General features: G+C 48.5%; 7 protein-coding genes across 7 annotated transcripts; 3 read left to right on the top strand and 4 right to left on the bottom strand.

Moving 5' to 3' along the window:
- The first annotated feature begins 176 nt into the window (after positions 1–176).
- On the top strand, positions 177–1,202 carry LOC108034929 (NADH dehydrogenase [ubiquinone] 1 beta subcomplex subunit 5, mitochondrial). The gene is made up of 4 exons (XM_017110187.3): positions 177–362; positions 433–662; positions 825–931; positions 995–1,202. Exons 1-4 carry the CDS (start codon positions 278–280, stop codon positions 1,131–1,133), a joined length of 561 nt encoding a protein of 186 aa, XP_016965676.1. The 5' UTR covers positions 177–277; the 3' UTR covers positions 1,134–1,202.
- Positions 1,203–1,212: 10 nt separating this feature from the next.
- LOC108034930 (autophagy protein 12-like) lies at positions 1,213–1,860 on the bottom strand. Its single transcript, XM_017110188.2, has 3 exons — positions 1,681–1,860; positions 1,481–1,617; positions 1,213–1,421 (listed from the first exon to the last, which is right to left on the bottom strand). The coding sequence occupies exons 1-3, from the start codon at positions 1,754–1,756 to the stop codon at positions 1,299–1,301; spliced, it is 336 nt and encodes a 111-aa protein (XP_016965677.1). The 5' UTR covers positions 1,757–1,860; the 3' UTR covers positions 1,213–1,298.
- A 31-nt stretch (positions 1,861–1,891) lies between these two features.
- Positions 1,892–4,835, top strand: LOC108034923 (protein KRI1 homolog). Its single transcript, XM_017110179.2, has 4 exons — positions 1,892–2,124; positions 2,191–3,692; positions 3,757–3,920; positions 3,977–4,835. The coding sequence occupies exons 1-4, from the start codon at positions 1,980–1,982 to the stop codon at positions 4,734–4,736; spliced, it is 2,571 nt and encodes an 856-aa protein (XP_016965668.1). The 5' UTR covers positions 1,892–1,979; the 3' UTR covers positions 4,737–4,835.
- On the bottom strand, positions 4,751–6,423 carry LOC108034926 (differentially expressed in FDCP 8 homolog). The gene is made up of 2 exons (XM_017110182.3): positions 5,618–6,423; positions 4,751–5,564 (listed from the first exon to the last, which is right to left on the bottom strand). The coding sequence occupies exons 1-2, from the start codon at positions 6,357–6,359 to the stop codon at positions 4,852–4,854; spliced, it is 1,455 nt and encodes a 484-aa protein (XP_016965671.1). The 5' UTR covers positions 6,360–6,423; the 3' UTR covers positions 4,751–4,851.
- A 1,537-nt stretch (positions 6,424–7,960) lies between these two features.
- Positions 7,961–10,279, bottom strand: LOC108034924 (larval serum protein 2). The gene has a single exon (XM_017110180.3). It carries the CDS (start codon positions 10,261–10,263, stop codon positions 8,155–8,157), a length of 2,109 nt encoding a protein of 702 aa, XP_016965669.1. The 5' UTR covers positions 10,264–10,279; the 3' UTR covers positions 7,961–8,154.
- A 1,021-nt stretch (positions 10,280–11,300) lies between these two features.
- On the bottom strand, positions 11,301–11,789 carry LOC108034760 (uncharacterized). The gene is made up of 2 exons (XM_017109707.3): positions 11,627–11,789; positions 11,301–11,572 (listed from the first exon to the last, which is right to left on the bottom strand). Exons 1-2 carry the CDS (start codon positions 11,654–11,656, stop codon positions 11,354–11,356), a joined length of 249 nt encoding a protein of 82 aa, XP_016965196.1. The 5' UTR covers positions 11,657–11,789; the 3' UTR covers positions 11,301–11,353.
- Positions 11,790–12,393: 604 nt separating this feature from the next.
- Positions 12,394–14,292, top strand: LOC108034439 (uncharacterized). Its single transcript, XM_017109323.1, has one exon. It carries the CDS (start codon positions 12,394–12,396, stop codon positions 14,290–14,292), a length of 1,899 nt encoding a protein of 632 aa, XP_016964812.1.
- The last annotated feature ends 125 nt before the right edge of the window (positions 14,293–14,417 follow it).

The raw sequence follows: 14,417 nt of genomic DNA, 5'->3' as shown, positions 1-14,417 counted from the left end.
GTTCTTATTAAGATTAAAGCAACCTTTTTTATAGATAATCATAATAGTCCCTGTGAAATATTTTAGTCTATTGCTCTCCACATATTCGTTATTTGTTTAATATTTTCTTAGCTTTTTAGTCACAGTGACTCAAACCACTCTCATCACGCTGCCATCTCTGCTGTTATCGATATATCAAAACACGCGAACGGTCTCTCCAAAGTGTGACCGTTCGCCGTGCTGCTCGCAACACGACCAGTTCCAAAATATCGTGAGACTTACGAAAAACTACTTTAAAATGGTCGGTTGGAGCCGTTTGCTGTCGCCGGCGGCGAAGTTCGCCAGCTACCGGGCCGTCCTGCAGGAACCCGCCTGCCGGAACGGTGAGTACTCCGTGGAAACAGCGCCGTAAACACACTCCACATTACGCAACCAAATATTCTGGATTTCTAGCCCTGCAGCAGCAGCTGCGCAAGATGAGCGGCGATCATGGACACCACCACATGACCATCAAGCCGTCGCGCTTCCAGTGGGACAAGTTCAAGGATCTGATGCACTTTTACGTAATGCTCGGCGTGATACCGGTAACCGCCCTGGTGCTCTATGCGAACATCTTCGTGGGACCCGCGCAGCTGGCGGAGATTCCCGAGGGTTACGAGCCCAAGCACTGGGAGTACGAGAAGGTATGATGGGGAACAAGTTAAGATACATAAGGCCCATTATATTAGCTTCAAAATGGGATCAATGTAATGGATTTATATCCTAGTTTTTTACAATCTTTAAAGGATGATCTTTATGAAGATCTGATATCATATAATTTCCTAATTCTTCCTTATAACTTGCAGCACCCCATCTCGCGCTTCATTTCCCGCTACATGTTGAACTCGGAGCAGCAAAACTACGAGAAATCCCTGCACTATCTCTACGAGGAGAACGAAAAAGCCCAGATTCGGTAAGGCGGAAGATACATCAACAGCGAAAAGAATGGAAATCAGTTTCCTTTACATCATTTTAGCCTCCTCGAGGACCAAGTCCGCCGCAAGATGTCCGAGCGCAACGACTACCAGGCCTACTACTACCGACCATCGGTGGCCAAGTACCACAGGGTTTCCAAAGAGGCTGCCGACGAGCTGGAAGCCCTGCGCGGAGACTAGACCCCTTGTAATATTCTTTAAATACCATTGTTAGGCTCCCGTTTTGGGGGAAATAAAGTGTGAAACCGAGTTCGCAACATCCAGCTTATTCACATTTAATAATATACAAATTACCCAGTAGTCGAATAAATACTTAAGATTTAGCAAAGTCGAGTGCGTATCGATTTAGCCCCACGCCTGATTCTTGCAGTAGTAGAGCACCAGCTTGCCATTGGTTCCATGGCACTCGTACAGGTTCTTGATTATCTGATCCGGGGCGGGTGCAAACGTCTGATTAACGTAGAGGAACTGCAAAGGTAAGATCCCCAATGAGATAGGGCTCACATGGAACAGCGAGGAGTACTTGCAATCTGCTCGCTGGCATCAAGTTTGAGGAACTTGTGGATGAACTTCTGGATCCAGCTGACCGTCTTGTTGGGATCTACGGTCCAGGTTCGCTTCTTGATGATTGGCACATTACCAGTGGCGTTCAGAAGGATACAAACTGATAAGAAGGGCATGGTGATAACATCAACTCGGAGATTGTAATACAAAGGGGGGCTCTTACTCTTGGAACCATCTTTGTCAACGGGCGTGGAGGTGGAAGTGCTCAAGGCAGCCTGGGATTCCGGTGTCTCCGCCATCTATTCAAATGTGGCTAAATCGTTAAGTTATAAATTAATAAGTCGAAATTGACAATTTGTAAATAAAGTATGAAACTTTGGAGATGGCAAAAGTATGATGACAGCATCGATAGAAGTCACGAGATTGGTGAAAGAAAAACGATATTCACTTACCCATCCCTAACGATAACATCGATAGTGTTATTTTACATTCGGCTGTTATCGTAAACACGTGTGGAAGTTTATGAAATCCGGGAAAATAAACAATATTATGAATAATAAACTATTCGAGGGCTCCGATGACGACGGGGAGGACCTGCAGTTGTCCACCAACAAGGACTATGCCAAGACCTACAACATCCTGCGCAAGAAGGAGCTGCTACAGAAATGTAAACTAAAAACCGCGTTCTACGATCATTTGCCAATTCTCAATTATATCACTTAATATTCCTCAGACAAAGATCGTGGCTTGGATGTATCCGAGTCGGAGTTCGATAGCGACAGCTCTTCCTCGGAGGAGGACGAGGTAGACCCCAAATTCGACCAGGACTTCTTCAAGACACTTTCCTCGCTGAAGAGCAAAGATCCACGGATTTACGACAAGGACACAAAATTCTTTAAGGAGTCCTCCAGCGATGAAGAGGATAAGGATGAGGAATCCTCGAAGAAAAAGAAGAAACCCAAGCCGGTCACATTGAAGGACTACGAAAGAAAGGTGATCCTCGAGCACAATGGCAAGTTCGAGAGCTCGGATGAGGAGCAGCAGGAGAAGGAGCAAGAGCGGCTCCAGCGGGCCCAGTCTCCCACCGCCGTGGAGGAGGAGAGGCGCCTCAAGGCCGAGTTTCGGAGTGTGATGAACCAGGAGGACGATGGCGAGGATGAGGAATTTGGCGGTATATTCAAGAAACGCAGCAAGACCAAGGAGCAAACGGCTGCCGAGGAGGCGGACTTTGCCAAGTGGTTGGCGGGAAAGCAGGAGGAGATTCAGCTAGCCGACAAGCAGCAGTTGGAGCCCCTAAAGCAGTACTGGAACAGCAGCAAGCTGACGCAGGGCGAGAGTTTCCTCAGGGACTACATCCTGAACAAGGGCTATGCCAACACCGATGCGTCAGCCATTCCCACCTACGATGAGATCGTTGGCGAAGCTGCCCCACTTTCCGAGGATGAGCAGGAACTAGAGAAGCAGGCCGAGTTTGAACACAAGTACAATTTCCGCTTTGAAGAACCGGATGCGGACTTCATCAAGCGCTATCCCCGCACCATCGAACAATCCATTCGTCGCACGGATGACAAGAGGAAGGAAAAACGCAAGGAACTCAAGGAGCGCAAGGATCAGGAGAAGCAGCAGAAGATGAAGGAACTAGACCTGATCAAGGAATTAAAGCGCAAGGAGATCGAGGAAAAGATACGCAAGCTAAAAGCCGTGACGGGCAACGATGAACTCGGTTTCCGGGACGAAGAACTCGAGGAGGACTTCGATCCGGCGGCGCACGATCGTCGAATGCAGGAGCTCTTCGACGATGAGTACTATAATGTGGATGAGGGCGAGGAGAAACCCGAATGTCCGTCGGACATCGACGAACTGATGCTGGAAGACTGGGACAACTACGATCCCAGGCAGCATAACAATGACGGCGGTCAAGATTACGATGGCCACTGTGAGGACGAGGACTTTAACATGGACTGTGACTACGATCCGTCCACGTCCAAGCAGCAACTCCAACAGGAGCTTATCGAAAACACGCGAGGTCGCAAAGGACGCAAGGGCAGGCGGAATCGCTTCATGGAGATGATCCAGGCGGAGAAGCCGGCATTCAATCCCGAGGACGAGAAGACCTACAGTGAGTACATCGACGAGTACTACCAAATGGACTGCGAGGACATCATTGGAGATCAGCCATGTAGATTTAAATATGTGGAAACCACACCCAACGATTTTGGGCTGACGATAGAAGAGGTAGCTTTTGTTTAAACCATTTTAAATTCTTAGAAAACTATATTTAATATGTTTTAATATGCAGATCTTGCTGGCCAAGAACAAGGAGCTCAACCAGTGGGCTAGCCTCAAGAAAGCTGTGCAAAACAGGCCGGAACATATCGAGAAAAAGGAGCAGCGTCTGTACAAGATGAAGGCCAAGAACGAAGACCTGAAGCGAAAGATATTCAAGAGTCTGTATGGCGAAGGGTAAGTTTGTTGGATTGGTAGCTAAGTAGTAGGCCTTAAACTTGACTTCCTTGCAGATCTGATGATGAGGAAAAGGAGCCAGCAGAAGAGGCAACTGAGGCGAAACCAGCTGAAACGTCAGCCCCAACTGAGAGTTCTCAAGCTCCAACGGAAGTTTTGTCCAAATCAAAGAGGAAACGTCTTAAACGCAAGGCTGCCGCATCAGCAGCTGCCAGTTCCCCACAGATTCCCAAAGAGGAGCCCAAACCAGCGACGGAAGACAACCACGCAGAGGATATCAAAAAGAAGGACGAACCGGCTTCTATGAAGAATAAAAGTGACACTAAGACCTCCGCGCAGAAGACAAAGGATACGAAACCCAATAATGCAATTGACACAAAGAAAAAAGAAGCTAACAAAGCGAAAAATGGATTCAAAAAACCTCAAAAACAAACTCCAACTAAACCGGAACAGAAAAAGTCTGAGGATGCCGTGAAAAGTACGGAAAGTGCGCCTACAAAACCGGAAAAATCGAATGGAAACAACCCGTTCAACAAACAAAACGGAAAACCCAACCAGAGACAACAGCTGCCACCGATTCACAAAAACCAAGGAGACCATAAAAAATCAGCCAAGAACGCCACAGGCCCAAATCCCTTCAAAAAATCCAACCAAAAAGCCAGCGGCCCCTTCCCAGCCAAGAAAACGAATAACTTTAAGGCGAAAAACAAAGTAAATAAGACCACGAATGGAATAACAGACGATCGATTGAAGGCCTACGGCATAAATCCCAGAAAGTTCCACAAGCGGGAAAAGTACGGAAAGAAAGATAAGTGAAAAGCCAGATTAAATCTAATAGTAATAGTAGTTATACATTTGTAGTTACATCTTATGTACATATGATAACATATTAAAAACCAGCACAGTTACAAGTGAGCTCTGATTATATCACTTATTCCGCGAGAGCCACTTCATCATCGGTGGCCACTTCGTCATCATCCTCAGAGCCCTTCATGCGATCCAATTGGAGTCGCCGCTCCTGGATGCGTATGCACTTGGGGCAAATCATATTCTTGCGCGTGAGGCAAACGCGGTGGTAAATGGAGTTGCACTGGTCGCATTTGATGCAGCCATCGTCGAAGGGGAAGATCACCTCGTTGTTGCTGCAGATTTCGCAGATATACGCCTGGGCCAGGCACATGGGACAGGACCGTATGTGATCGTCGAAAGCCTTGAAAACTGCCTGCAGGAATTCGGTGAGGGCGCCGGACTCCACCTGCGTGAGATCCCTCAGGGAATAAAACTCATTGGACTGCGCCAGATGGCGTCTGCCGCCCAGTTGCTGGTCGACCAGCTTCAGTTCGCTGGCGATCCTGCAGGCGGCCAGGTAGTGCCGCATGTGCACCAGGTTCTGGCGCAATTTCTTCACCGCACACAGCTTCTCCACGAACACAAACAGCTTGGGATTGTCCTCCTCCAAACGGATGAGGGGTTTGTTCAGGAACAACCTGATCTCCTGGAGAGCCGTGCGCGAAATTCGTCGGGGGGAGAAGTCCCAGTTGTGGATAATGCGGGCTGGTATAAAGTTGCTGTCGTTCCAGTTGCAGCGAGGACAGTAGTACAAGCCACTGTAGTCGCACAGGCGTGGCTCAATCCAGGTGTTTTCTGGAGGAAACGATTGTTATTCATAGGAAATGGAATTGCAGACGGTAACTTACTTATATTTAGCATCGTTCCGCACTCGGCGCACTTGTATCCCTGGGCGGCCAGTCCTATTTCCGGGCAGATCTCCGAGATGGGATGCTGACGCTCCGAGACGAGGACATGGGCACACACCCTCTTCACGCCATCGATGCACTTTTGATGGACCAGGAAGCCGCAGTCGCTGCACACGTAGGAGTTCTGCACCACGCTCCAGATGATGGTGGTGCAGTGGTCACAGTAGTTCCTCTTGGCGGCTGCTTGCAGGCGACTCCGCTTGCCGTGATGCGGATGGTGGGGCACAAAGTGATGGCCCACCACCGCCCGGATGGCGTTCATCACGACCATGTCCGAGGACAGCGACTGCTGCTCCTGGGCCTCCTCCAGCTCCTGAAGCGAGTATCGCAGATCCACCAGGTGCCGCACCAGCCAGCGTCTCTCTTCGCTGAGTTCCTCGCTCAGCAGGACGAGGTCCCGGCAGTGGGCGATGGCCGCCTGCAGGTCCTGGATGTTGGCATCGCTGGTGAAGATCAGGCGCCACTGCTCGCGCACCAAGGAGGCGGGAATGGGCAGCGCCCTGTACTCGCCCTGTGGACCACTCTCCTCGGAGCCCCCGCCCTCGGACCCAGGTCCACTGGAGCCCCCAGTGCCAACTGTTGATCCCAGCGAGGACGAGACGTGCATCAGGGTGCTGGCACTCTCGTTGATCAGCTGGGCCACGGTGCCCGGGATGCTGGTGAGACTGTCTCGCCAGCTCATTTTTTTGGGGAAAACAAAACAATTGTTGCTGCCTTTGTTGGTCAAGGCGAGTGATTCGGAACCACTGGTTATGGTTCCCGTGAACTGGTTCCTGTCCAAGAAGTCGAGTGGGCAGCCCTAGAAAGTCGGTTGGGTATAATGCAAAGGGTATAATGATTTCAGAGTAAAGTAAATATATTCTTGATCAGCGTCACTAGACGAGTTGATCTAGCCATGTCCGTCCGTCTGTCCGTTTTTTTCTACGCAGACTAGTCTCTCAGTTCTAAAGCTATCGGCCTGAAAAGTCTTCCTTCTATTGCAGGTAATATATAAGTCGGAACAGCCGGATCGGACAACAATATCTTATAACTCCCATAGGAACTATCGGGAAAAAAATTTAAAAAATAAATGATATATTTCGTGTTTTTTAACACATAAATTTATAAGCTTGGATATAACATTTTTAAATTAGTTCTGAATTTAAATAGGACGACTATATCATATAACTCCCATAGGAACAATCGGAAAATTAGTGGTAAAATAATATTGAAAAATTATATCTTCGGTGTTTTTTAACTTTTAACCTCCTACGCCTGGATATAACATTTTTTATTTGGTTTTGAATTTCAAATTAAATTTTATTAAAATCGGACGACTATATCATATAGCTGTCATAGGAACGATCGGAAAATTAGTAGGAAAACATGAAATAAAAATTATGTCCGTTGTGTTTTTTAACATATAACCTTATAAGCTTGAAAAAAACATTTTTTAATTAGTTCTGAATATCGAATTAAATTTTATTAAAATCGGACGGCTATATCATATAGCTGTCATAGGAACGATCGGATAATTGGTGGGAAATAATGTGAAACAAATTACAGCTTTGGGGCTTTTTGACATATTATCTTATAATATTGGGAATATACATTTTTATATTTTTAAGAATTTGGAATTCAATTTATTAAAATATTGATTATTTTTTATACCAGCAAGGGCATACAAACTTCGGCTTGCCGAAGTTAACTTCATTTCTTGTTGTATATATAAATATTTGCCCTCTTCTCTGTCAGCTAAGCGAAGGTGTGCAAAAAGTCATAGAATACCGAGGTATCTGACACTTGAAAAATGCTAGTAAATATTTGTAAGATGTTTTAAAGAAAAAACATCTCTCAAGTTTGCATAAATTAATTTTTGAGACTGTCTTTAAGTAAACTGTAGATTTTTCTACAAGCTAATGGAGCTATGGAGTTTTTAAAATTTCTTTCTTTCTTTTACGATATTTGTATACCCTTGCAGAGGGTATAATGATTTCATTTTAAGAGCAAGGGGAACCAGCTTTTCTTTAATTAAGTATAGAAATTATGTCTTATTCTGTTTAAACAAATTTAGAATTTTATAACCCATCATAAGGAAAATAATCCCTGCCTTAGGTCTTATATTTTTCAATAAAGGGAACTAGTCTTTTTCTTTAAAATATCTTTGAAATTAAGATAATCGTTAAGTGTTTAATCTATGAAATAAAGGAATATTTTGTTCCTTTTCTAATAGGAGATGCATTTATAATATTATTCCAAAAAGAATGTAATGATATCATATGAAAGAAGAATACACACGTAAACTTGTAGTTTAGATTCGTTTATTGTTGAATGGTCACAAGGTGACCGACAAGCTAAGGGAAACTGAGTTAAATTACGGCTGCTATGGGGGAAGTGGATGAGATAAGAGATAGCATACTATATAGGGAATCGATATCGTTGGTTCGTCGGTGATCGTATTCGTAGCTTTCGTGATCTTGGGGCCTGGGGTCTGGGGTCTAGACCACGTTGGTGTGCTCGTCGCGGTGGAAGATCTTGACGTCGACGAACTTGAAGTTGTGCACATCGAAGTAGTAGTCGTGCTTCACGGGTCGGTTGAAGGGGAATCCGAAGGGCAGGGCGTCCACGTAGCGGGAGCCGTGACCCACGCCGCAGCTGACCACGGGATCGTAGCCGGTGAACTGGGCCACCTCGGGCTGGTGGTAGGGGTACACCATGTAGAAGAACTGGAACACCTGGCCGCCCTTCTTGCCGCGCGGCAGCATCATCCTGTTGGGCACGCCGCAGTGGGCCTCCGACTGGTCGAGCTTGAACTTGTAGTCGCTGTTGGAGGCGTCCATCAGCTTCTGGTAGAGCTCCAGGTAGGTGGTGCGGTCGTTCACCCAGAAGGAGAAGTCACCGCTGGCCCGCTTGATGTGGTTAACGCCCGCCTCCAGGTGCACCTTGAAGTGCTCCAGCTCGAAGAAGTTCTGGTAGTTGTGCTCCAGCGGGATCTCGTGTCCGTGCTCATCGTACTTGGGTCCGATGAAGACCTTGACCACGGCCTCCTGCGCCTTGTCGGCGGTCACGTCCAGGGTGAACTCGAAGGGCTTGTGGTTGAGGCGCTGCTGGCGGGCCTTGATCACATAGCTGGTTCCCTTGTAGTGCGAGTTCCGGCCGAAGGTGTACAGGGCATCGGTGGCACCCTCCTGCGGGGGCTCCACGTTGACGGCGTTGCTGATGTCCGAGTCGAAGTACTCGAAGTAGGTGGTCAGGCTCTCGGGCATGTGGACGGCATCGATCTGGACGCCCTCGTACAGGTAGTCCTTCTTCTGGTACTCCGGATAGGTCTCCATCAGATGCCAGTAGTGGCCCACCAGGGTCTTGTACACCTCGTAGAAGATGGGATCCCGCATGGAGGTGTCGTAGTGCATGAACAGGCCGGGGAAGCTCTCCTCGCCATTGCCGTAGTGGTGTCCCTCGTTCACGATGAAGCGGTACAGCTTGTCCAGGCTGCCGTAGAACTTCTTGTCCACACTGTCCGCGTTGCCCTGGATGATGTTGCCCAGCGTGTTGATGGCCTCCTGGTCGAACTTCTCGTTCTTGTGGATCCAGTCCATCACGCGCTGCGTGTACATCTCCACGTGCTCGATGGTCTCGTAGTTGTGGCCGTGGTAGAAGCTGTGGTGGTTCTCGCGGTGCCACTGGGGCACGCCGTAGTAGGTGCGCAGGTTGCTGGCATAGCCGGACTCGGCGGGCACGTACATGTTGAAGGCGGGCACCTCGCCGAGATCGTGGGACAGGCGCTCCAGGTACCAACGGGCCAGCAGCTGCCAGTGGACGTACAGGTAGAGCTCACCACGGCGATCCTTGTTGAGGACATGCTCGTCGCCGCCCTTGGTCCAGAAGGGGTAGTCCAGGTTGAAGTAGTAGTAGAAGGCATTGAAGCCCACATCCTCCAGGTAGTAGGCCAGATCGTGATCGTAGTTCAGTGAGCCATGGGCATTGGAGTAGTTGGCCCGGATGACCACGTTGTGGATGTTGTCCATCTGTTTGACATGGTGGAAGCCGTGCATCTTGTAGTGCTCGGCCCATTCCAGGGCCTGGCTGTCGAAGAAGCTCCAGGGGTGGATCTCGTAGTGCGCCGGCAGGACCACGCCCTGCATGTCGTCGCGGAACAGGCTGGCAATGGTGAAGGCGTAGACGAAGAGCTGCTTGTTCACGTGCTGACGGGCCCAGAAGACGGCGTGCTGGAAGGTCTCCCAGTTCTTGGCGAAGTAGAAGAGACGCACCAGACCCACCACATACTCCTCGTGCTTCTCGTACATCACCGTCCAGGGCTTGTCGTCGCCGAAGGGCTGGTGCTGCCACAGCTCGAAGAAGTGCTCCAGCTTCTCCGGGTGCACATAGTCGGCCACGTGCTCCCACGGCTTGTACTCCACAAAGCTGGCGGCGAAGGGATGGGTGTAGACGTCGTCCTGGTAGAGGTGCTGCACGATCTGGAAGACGAACTGCTGCTTCACCAGGAAGTCCTTGTCCGCCACCTTGGAGTCCAGGTGCTTGGCCTGGCCGCCCAGAGCGGCCAGCAGAGCCACCGTAACAACTGCGATCGCCGTGAACGACTTCATCTTGTCGAATCGATTCGAATCGTACTGCTGCAGCGATCGCCCTGCCTATTTATACCCCCGGGGAGCTGCGATCCGCAGATTGCAGTCCGGCCAACGACCGGTCGCATCCGTAGCCTTGACACTCCTCCGCCGGATCTAATCGACCCCGGGAACCCGAAAATCGCTGGTCCAGTGCTGCATCCATAATTGCAGGCGATAAGAGCAACGATTAGGCAAAGTCATTCGCCTACCCAAAGACATTATCTAAATTCCAGAATTATACTAGAGAGCTTTGTTTTGTCACTGGATTTTAAAGACACCTGGAGGATTGCTTTCGTACTTAGATTATATATAGAAGAACGTACCTCTCAGAGGATGTTTTATTAGAGTCCAAAAATATATTCAATATTTTTATAAATTATATTTGGGACATTCAATGTTTATTATATAAGTATATCTAGGAATACCTACAGAAAAGTTCATTGAGGTGATTTCTTTTCTGAACACTTGCAAATAGATGCCATAAAAAATGTATATTTTTTATTCTTATTTAGATTTTATTTTTTCTTTTATTTATTAATATATTTAACAAATCCATTAAATATTTTCCCTAGCAATACCAAAAGCAAACTAAGTTTTTCTCCGTGTGATGACTTTCCGTTTCTAAAGTTCGTAAAAGCTCACTGTGTTGCTTTCCACCCATCGACAGGTGACGAGCCCTCTTCCTCAACCCATTAGGAATCCGATTATAATTACATTGCAAGTGATCACCTGTCGATTGAGGTGTTACCATGCAGCTCCCTGATAAGGCTGCAGCCGGCTTTGTCTGCCGGGTCGCCTGGGGATCGGGCGCATCTTTATCAACCGAGGCTAAAAATATTCCAAATTGCAAAACACGGAGCATTAATCATGTTGCTGGAACAACAGCTCGGGCAGACAACAAAGAACAAAGGACCATCGAAAGACGCGTAATCCAATCCAGAACATAGCGCCGTCTTACTCCCCTCTTACACCTTCTGCCTACCTCCAAGGCGGAACCAATTTAAGAGAAAAGAAGGTGTTTTTCCCTTTATAATGTTTTATATCTTCAAAGCTTTTAACGATAAATATATTACGAAAAATAACCATTCCTAAGAACATTGCTATCTGAATTATTGGGGGGCTGAATTCTTGGCAAGCGGCGAGCCACCTCCCTGTTTTGATTGGGGGTTACGTTCAGCATATCCCTCGGATGTTCCGCCCTTCTACTTTGAAACGATGCTCTTGGCGCCGGAGACCTATAGAACTCCGTTGTCCTGCGACGTGGATACATCTCACAAGTGTTAAAGAACTAAAGAAATATTAAGAAATAAGTTCTGAAGATTGGAAAGTGGAAGCCACTTACTGGTTGATTGAAAGGCGGAGTGCTGTCCATGGTCTGGTATCTAGAAATTTGGTATTAATTTTTGAATTGTTACAAATTTAGAAATTTATCAAGGTTTTTGTTGGGTTGCTCGAAAGATCTGATAGGAAACTGAAATTGAAATCAAAGAAGACTGGATTTTATGGACTTCAAGTTGAGATCTCTTAGGTATGATAATATTTTTAATCTAAATTAATTTCAATATATGTACTCCTCTTCTCAAAAGATGCATAAAATATACTCTCAATACAATATAAGAACCTTTAAATATAATGAAATATATTCCAAATGGAAGGGTATCATAAGATTCGCCCTATCAAGTGCATATTGCTGTGTCTTTCACAATGACTTTAAATGTTTCTATGATTCACCCGATTAGAACCGACTATGCAGATTCAAAGCAAACAACACCTTATCAGTGTCAAAGTTTAATCATTATATATTAACCCATAACTCGGCTCAGGTGATCAGTTGCTAGGTGGTATTTCACAAAGACTGGAAGGAATGATGTTTGAGTTTCCAGTATTATAAACTTGAAGGCCATGACAGCCATGCAGTTTTTCTGGAACCAAGAACCATTTCCCATAAGTACATGCCCCATAAGCACACCCCAAGAAAAGTATGCTAACGAACTCCTCACGCAATGCTTCTAGCACTCCTAATTGGGGATTACGACGCCCCTGGGGAAAAGTCATCCACAGGTGACAGCAACCGAAAAGCAACGCTCCTGGTTAGTTGCCTTCTGGAACATGGAGTCCTTGGTGGTTTTTCTGCTGCTGATTTTTCTGCCCGGGCTTTGGTCCCTGGCCGGGATCGCCTGTCGCATCGCCGTGCAGCAGAGTGTCCAGGTGACCTATCTGTACCGCTGTACCAGCTGTCCTTCGGCCTCTGACCCGGAGCACTCTCCTCTGGACCTGGAGCTGTATCGCTGTGTGGGCAGCAGATTGCCCATGATAACCAGGAACATTGAGGCCCACGAGTTGGAACCACTGCGAAACACGGACAGCCTGAGCATCTTCCACATTCCAGCGGGGGAAAAGGGGGATTCCCTGGTCCGCCGCATCCTGGAGATGTTGAATCCCCGCCAGCCACGAAAGCACCTGCACAAGTACCTGTTTATTTGGCCCGAGGCTGGGAGTAATCAGTTACAGCGACTTTTTCAAGGCAGCTGGTCCAGGAAACTGCTCTACGGATTGGCCATAACCCACAAGGATAATGGTATCTTCGACTTTGATCCCTTTGCAGAGGGTGGTCTTCAGGTGTTCCAGCTAAAGAGACAGGATTCATATTATCCCCTAAAAATGAAGAACTTGAGGGGCTACCCGCTGCGATTCTCCATGTTCACGGATCCCCTGGTGGCGGTGCCCATGCATCCCGTCGAGACTGCTGGCTACAAGGCGGTGGATGGAGTGGCCGCCCGAGTGGCCGCCGAGATGCTGAATGCCTCGGTGACCTACGTCCTGCCGGCTGATAACGAATCCTATGGACGCTGCCTGCCGGATGGAAACTTCTCGGGAGTGGTTCGCGATATAGTGGGTGGCCAGACCCACTTTGCTCCCAACTCCCGCTTCGTGCTCGACTGCATTTGGCCCGAGGTGGAGGTGCTGTATCCCCACACCCGACGAGTACTCTACCTGGTGGTTCCCGCCTCCGGAGTTCAGCCGGAGTACCTGATCTTCGTGCGCGTCTTCCGGCGATCCGTGTGGCACCTGCTCCTGCTCACCCTCTTGGTGGTGGTGCTGGTCTTCTGGGTGATGCAGCGTCTCCAGAAGGGGATTCCCCGCCGGGGAGTAACCCAGTTCCAGGCCACCTGGTACGAGATCCTCGAGATGTTCGGCAAAACCCATGTGGGCGAGCCGGCAGGAAGGCTCTCCTCGTTCAGCTCGATGCGCACCTTCCTCATGGGCTGGATCCTCTTCAGCTACGTCCTGACCACCATCTACTTTGCCAAGCTGGAGTCCGGATTCGTGCGACCCAGCTACGAGGAGCAGGTGGACCAGGTTGAGGGTCTGGCCCACTTGGATGTGCACGTGTATGCGGTGACCACCATGTATGATGCAGTACGGCAAGCCTTGTCGGCGCACCAATATGGTCTGCTGGAGAACCGGAGCCACCAGTTGCCGCTGGCCCTGACCACGTCCTATTACCAACTGGTGGTCAGCCGAAGGGATTGCAAAGGCGCCTTTATAATGCGGGACTTCCATGCCCGGGACTTCCTGGCCCTCACCTACAACACACAGGCGGAGCGACCCGCCTACCACATGGTCAAGGAGTACCTGCGCTCCATGATATGCACCTACATCCTGCCCCGGGGATCTCCCTTCCTGCATCGCTTCGAGTCCCTGTTCAGTGGCTTCCACGAGCACGGCTTCTTCGAGCACTGGCGGCAAATGGATCTGATCAGCCGGGACGGAACCTCGCCGAATGCAGAAGAGTTCTTCGACGATCTTGGCGACCAGACGGACACGGATCCCGCCTCCGGCGAGGCGGCAGTGCGTCACAAGAAGCGGGTGGTGCTCACTCTGGACATCCTGCAGGGCGCCTTCTACCTGTGGTCAGTGGGCATTGGGGTCAGCTGCTTGGGATTCGCCCTGGAGCAGGCTCATTGGGTTTGGATGAGACTAAGGATGCAGCAAGAAACCTTGTAAAAAAAAATGGTTGAAATGGTACCAAATTATTATGAATTTTGAAGACTTCTCATGTTATTTACTAAATTCATATATACTTACCTACAAACTAATAATTTATTGAAAAAGCCGAGGTTATAACTTGC

Source organism: Drosophila biarmipes, chromosome 3L (assembly GCF_025231255.1).
Source record: "Drosophila biarmipes strain raj3 chromosome 3L, RU_DBia_V1.1, whole genome shotgun sequence".
NCBI classification, from domain to species: Eukaryota; Metazoa; Arthropoda; class Insecta; order Diptera; family Drosophilidae; genus Drosophila; species Drosophila biarmipes.
This window is presented reverse-complemented; position numbering and strand designations above follow the sequence as displayed.

Excerpts from the sequence above, each read along its gene's own strand:
- LOC108034929 (XM_017110187.3), top strand. The coding sequence starts at position 278 with ATGGTCGGTTGGAGCCGTTTGCTGTCGCCGGCGGCGAAGTTCGCCAGC. Across the intron at positions 363-432 it reads GGAACCCGCCTGCCGGAACG|CCCTGCAGCAGCAGCTGCGC; the intron begins GTGAGTACTCCG and ends CTGGATTTCTAG. Across the intron at positions 663-824 it reads AGCACTGGGAGTACGAGAAG|CACCCCATCTCGCGCTTCAT; the intron begins GTATGATGGGGA and ends TATAACTTGCAG.
- LOC108034930 (XM_017110188.2), bottom strand. The coding sequence starts at position 1,756 with ATGGCGGAGACACCGGAATCCCAGGCTGCCTTGAGCACTTCCACCTCC. Across the intron at positions 1,618-1,680 it reads TGACAAAGATGGTTCCAAGA|TTTGTATCCTTCTGAACGCC; the intron begins GTAAGAGCCCCC and ends CCTTCTTATCAG. Across the intron at positions 1,422-1,480 it reads TTGATGCCAGCGAGCAGATT|TTCCTCTACGTTAATCAGAC; the intron begins GCAAGTACTCCT and ends TTACCTTTGCAG.
- LOC108034923 (XM_017110179.2), top strand. The coding sequence starts at position 1,980 with ATGAAATCCGGGAAAATAAACAATATTATGAATAATAAACTATTCGAG. Across the intron at positions 3,693-3,756 it reads TTGGGCTGACGATAGAAGAG|ATCTTGCTGGCCAAGAACAA; the intron begins GTAGCTTTTGTT and ends TTTAATATGCAG. Across the intron at positions 3,921-3,976 it reads AAGAGTCTGTATGGCGAAGG|ATCTGATGATGAGGAAAAGG; the intron begins GTAAGTTTGTTG and ends ACTTCCTTGCAG.
- LOC108034926 (XM_017110182.3), bottom strand. The coding sequence starts at position 6,359 with ATGAGCTGGCGAGACAGTCTCACCAGCATCCCGGGCACCGTGGCCCAG. Across the intron at positions 5,565-5,617 it reads CGGAACGATGCTAAATATAA|AAAACACCTGGATTGAGCCA; the intron begins GTAAGTTACCGT and ends CGTTTCCTCCAG.
- LOC108034924 (XM_017110180.3), bottom strand. The coding sequence starts at position 10,263 with ATGAAGTCGTTCACGGCGATCGCAGTTGTTACGGTGGCTCTGCTGGCC.
- LOC108034760 (XM_017109707.3), bottom strand. The coding sequence starts at position 11,656 with ATGGACAGCACTCCGCCTTTCAATCAACCA. Across the intron at positions 11,573-11,626 it reads CTCCGCCTTTCAATCAACCA|TTCTTTAACACTTGTGAGAT; the intron begins GTAAGTGGCTTC and ends ATATTTCTTTAG.
- LOC108034439 (XM_017109323.1), top strand. The coding sequence starts at position 12,394 with ATGGAGTCCTTGGTGGTTTTTCTGCTGCTGATTTTTCTGCCCGGGCTT.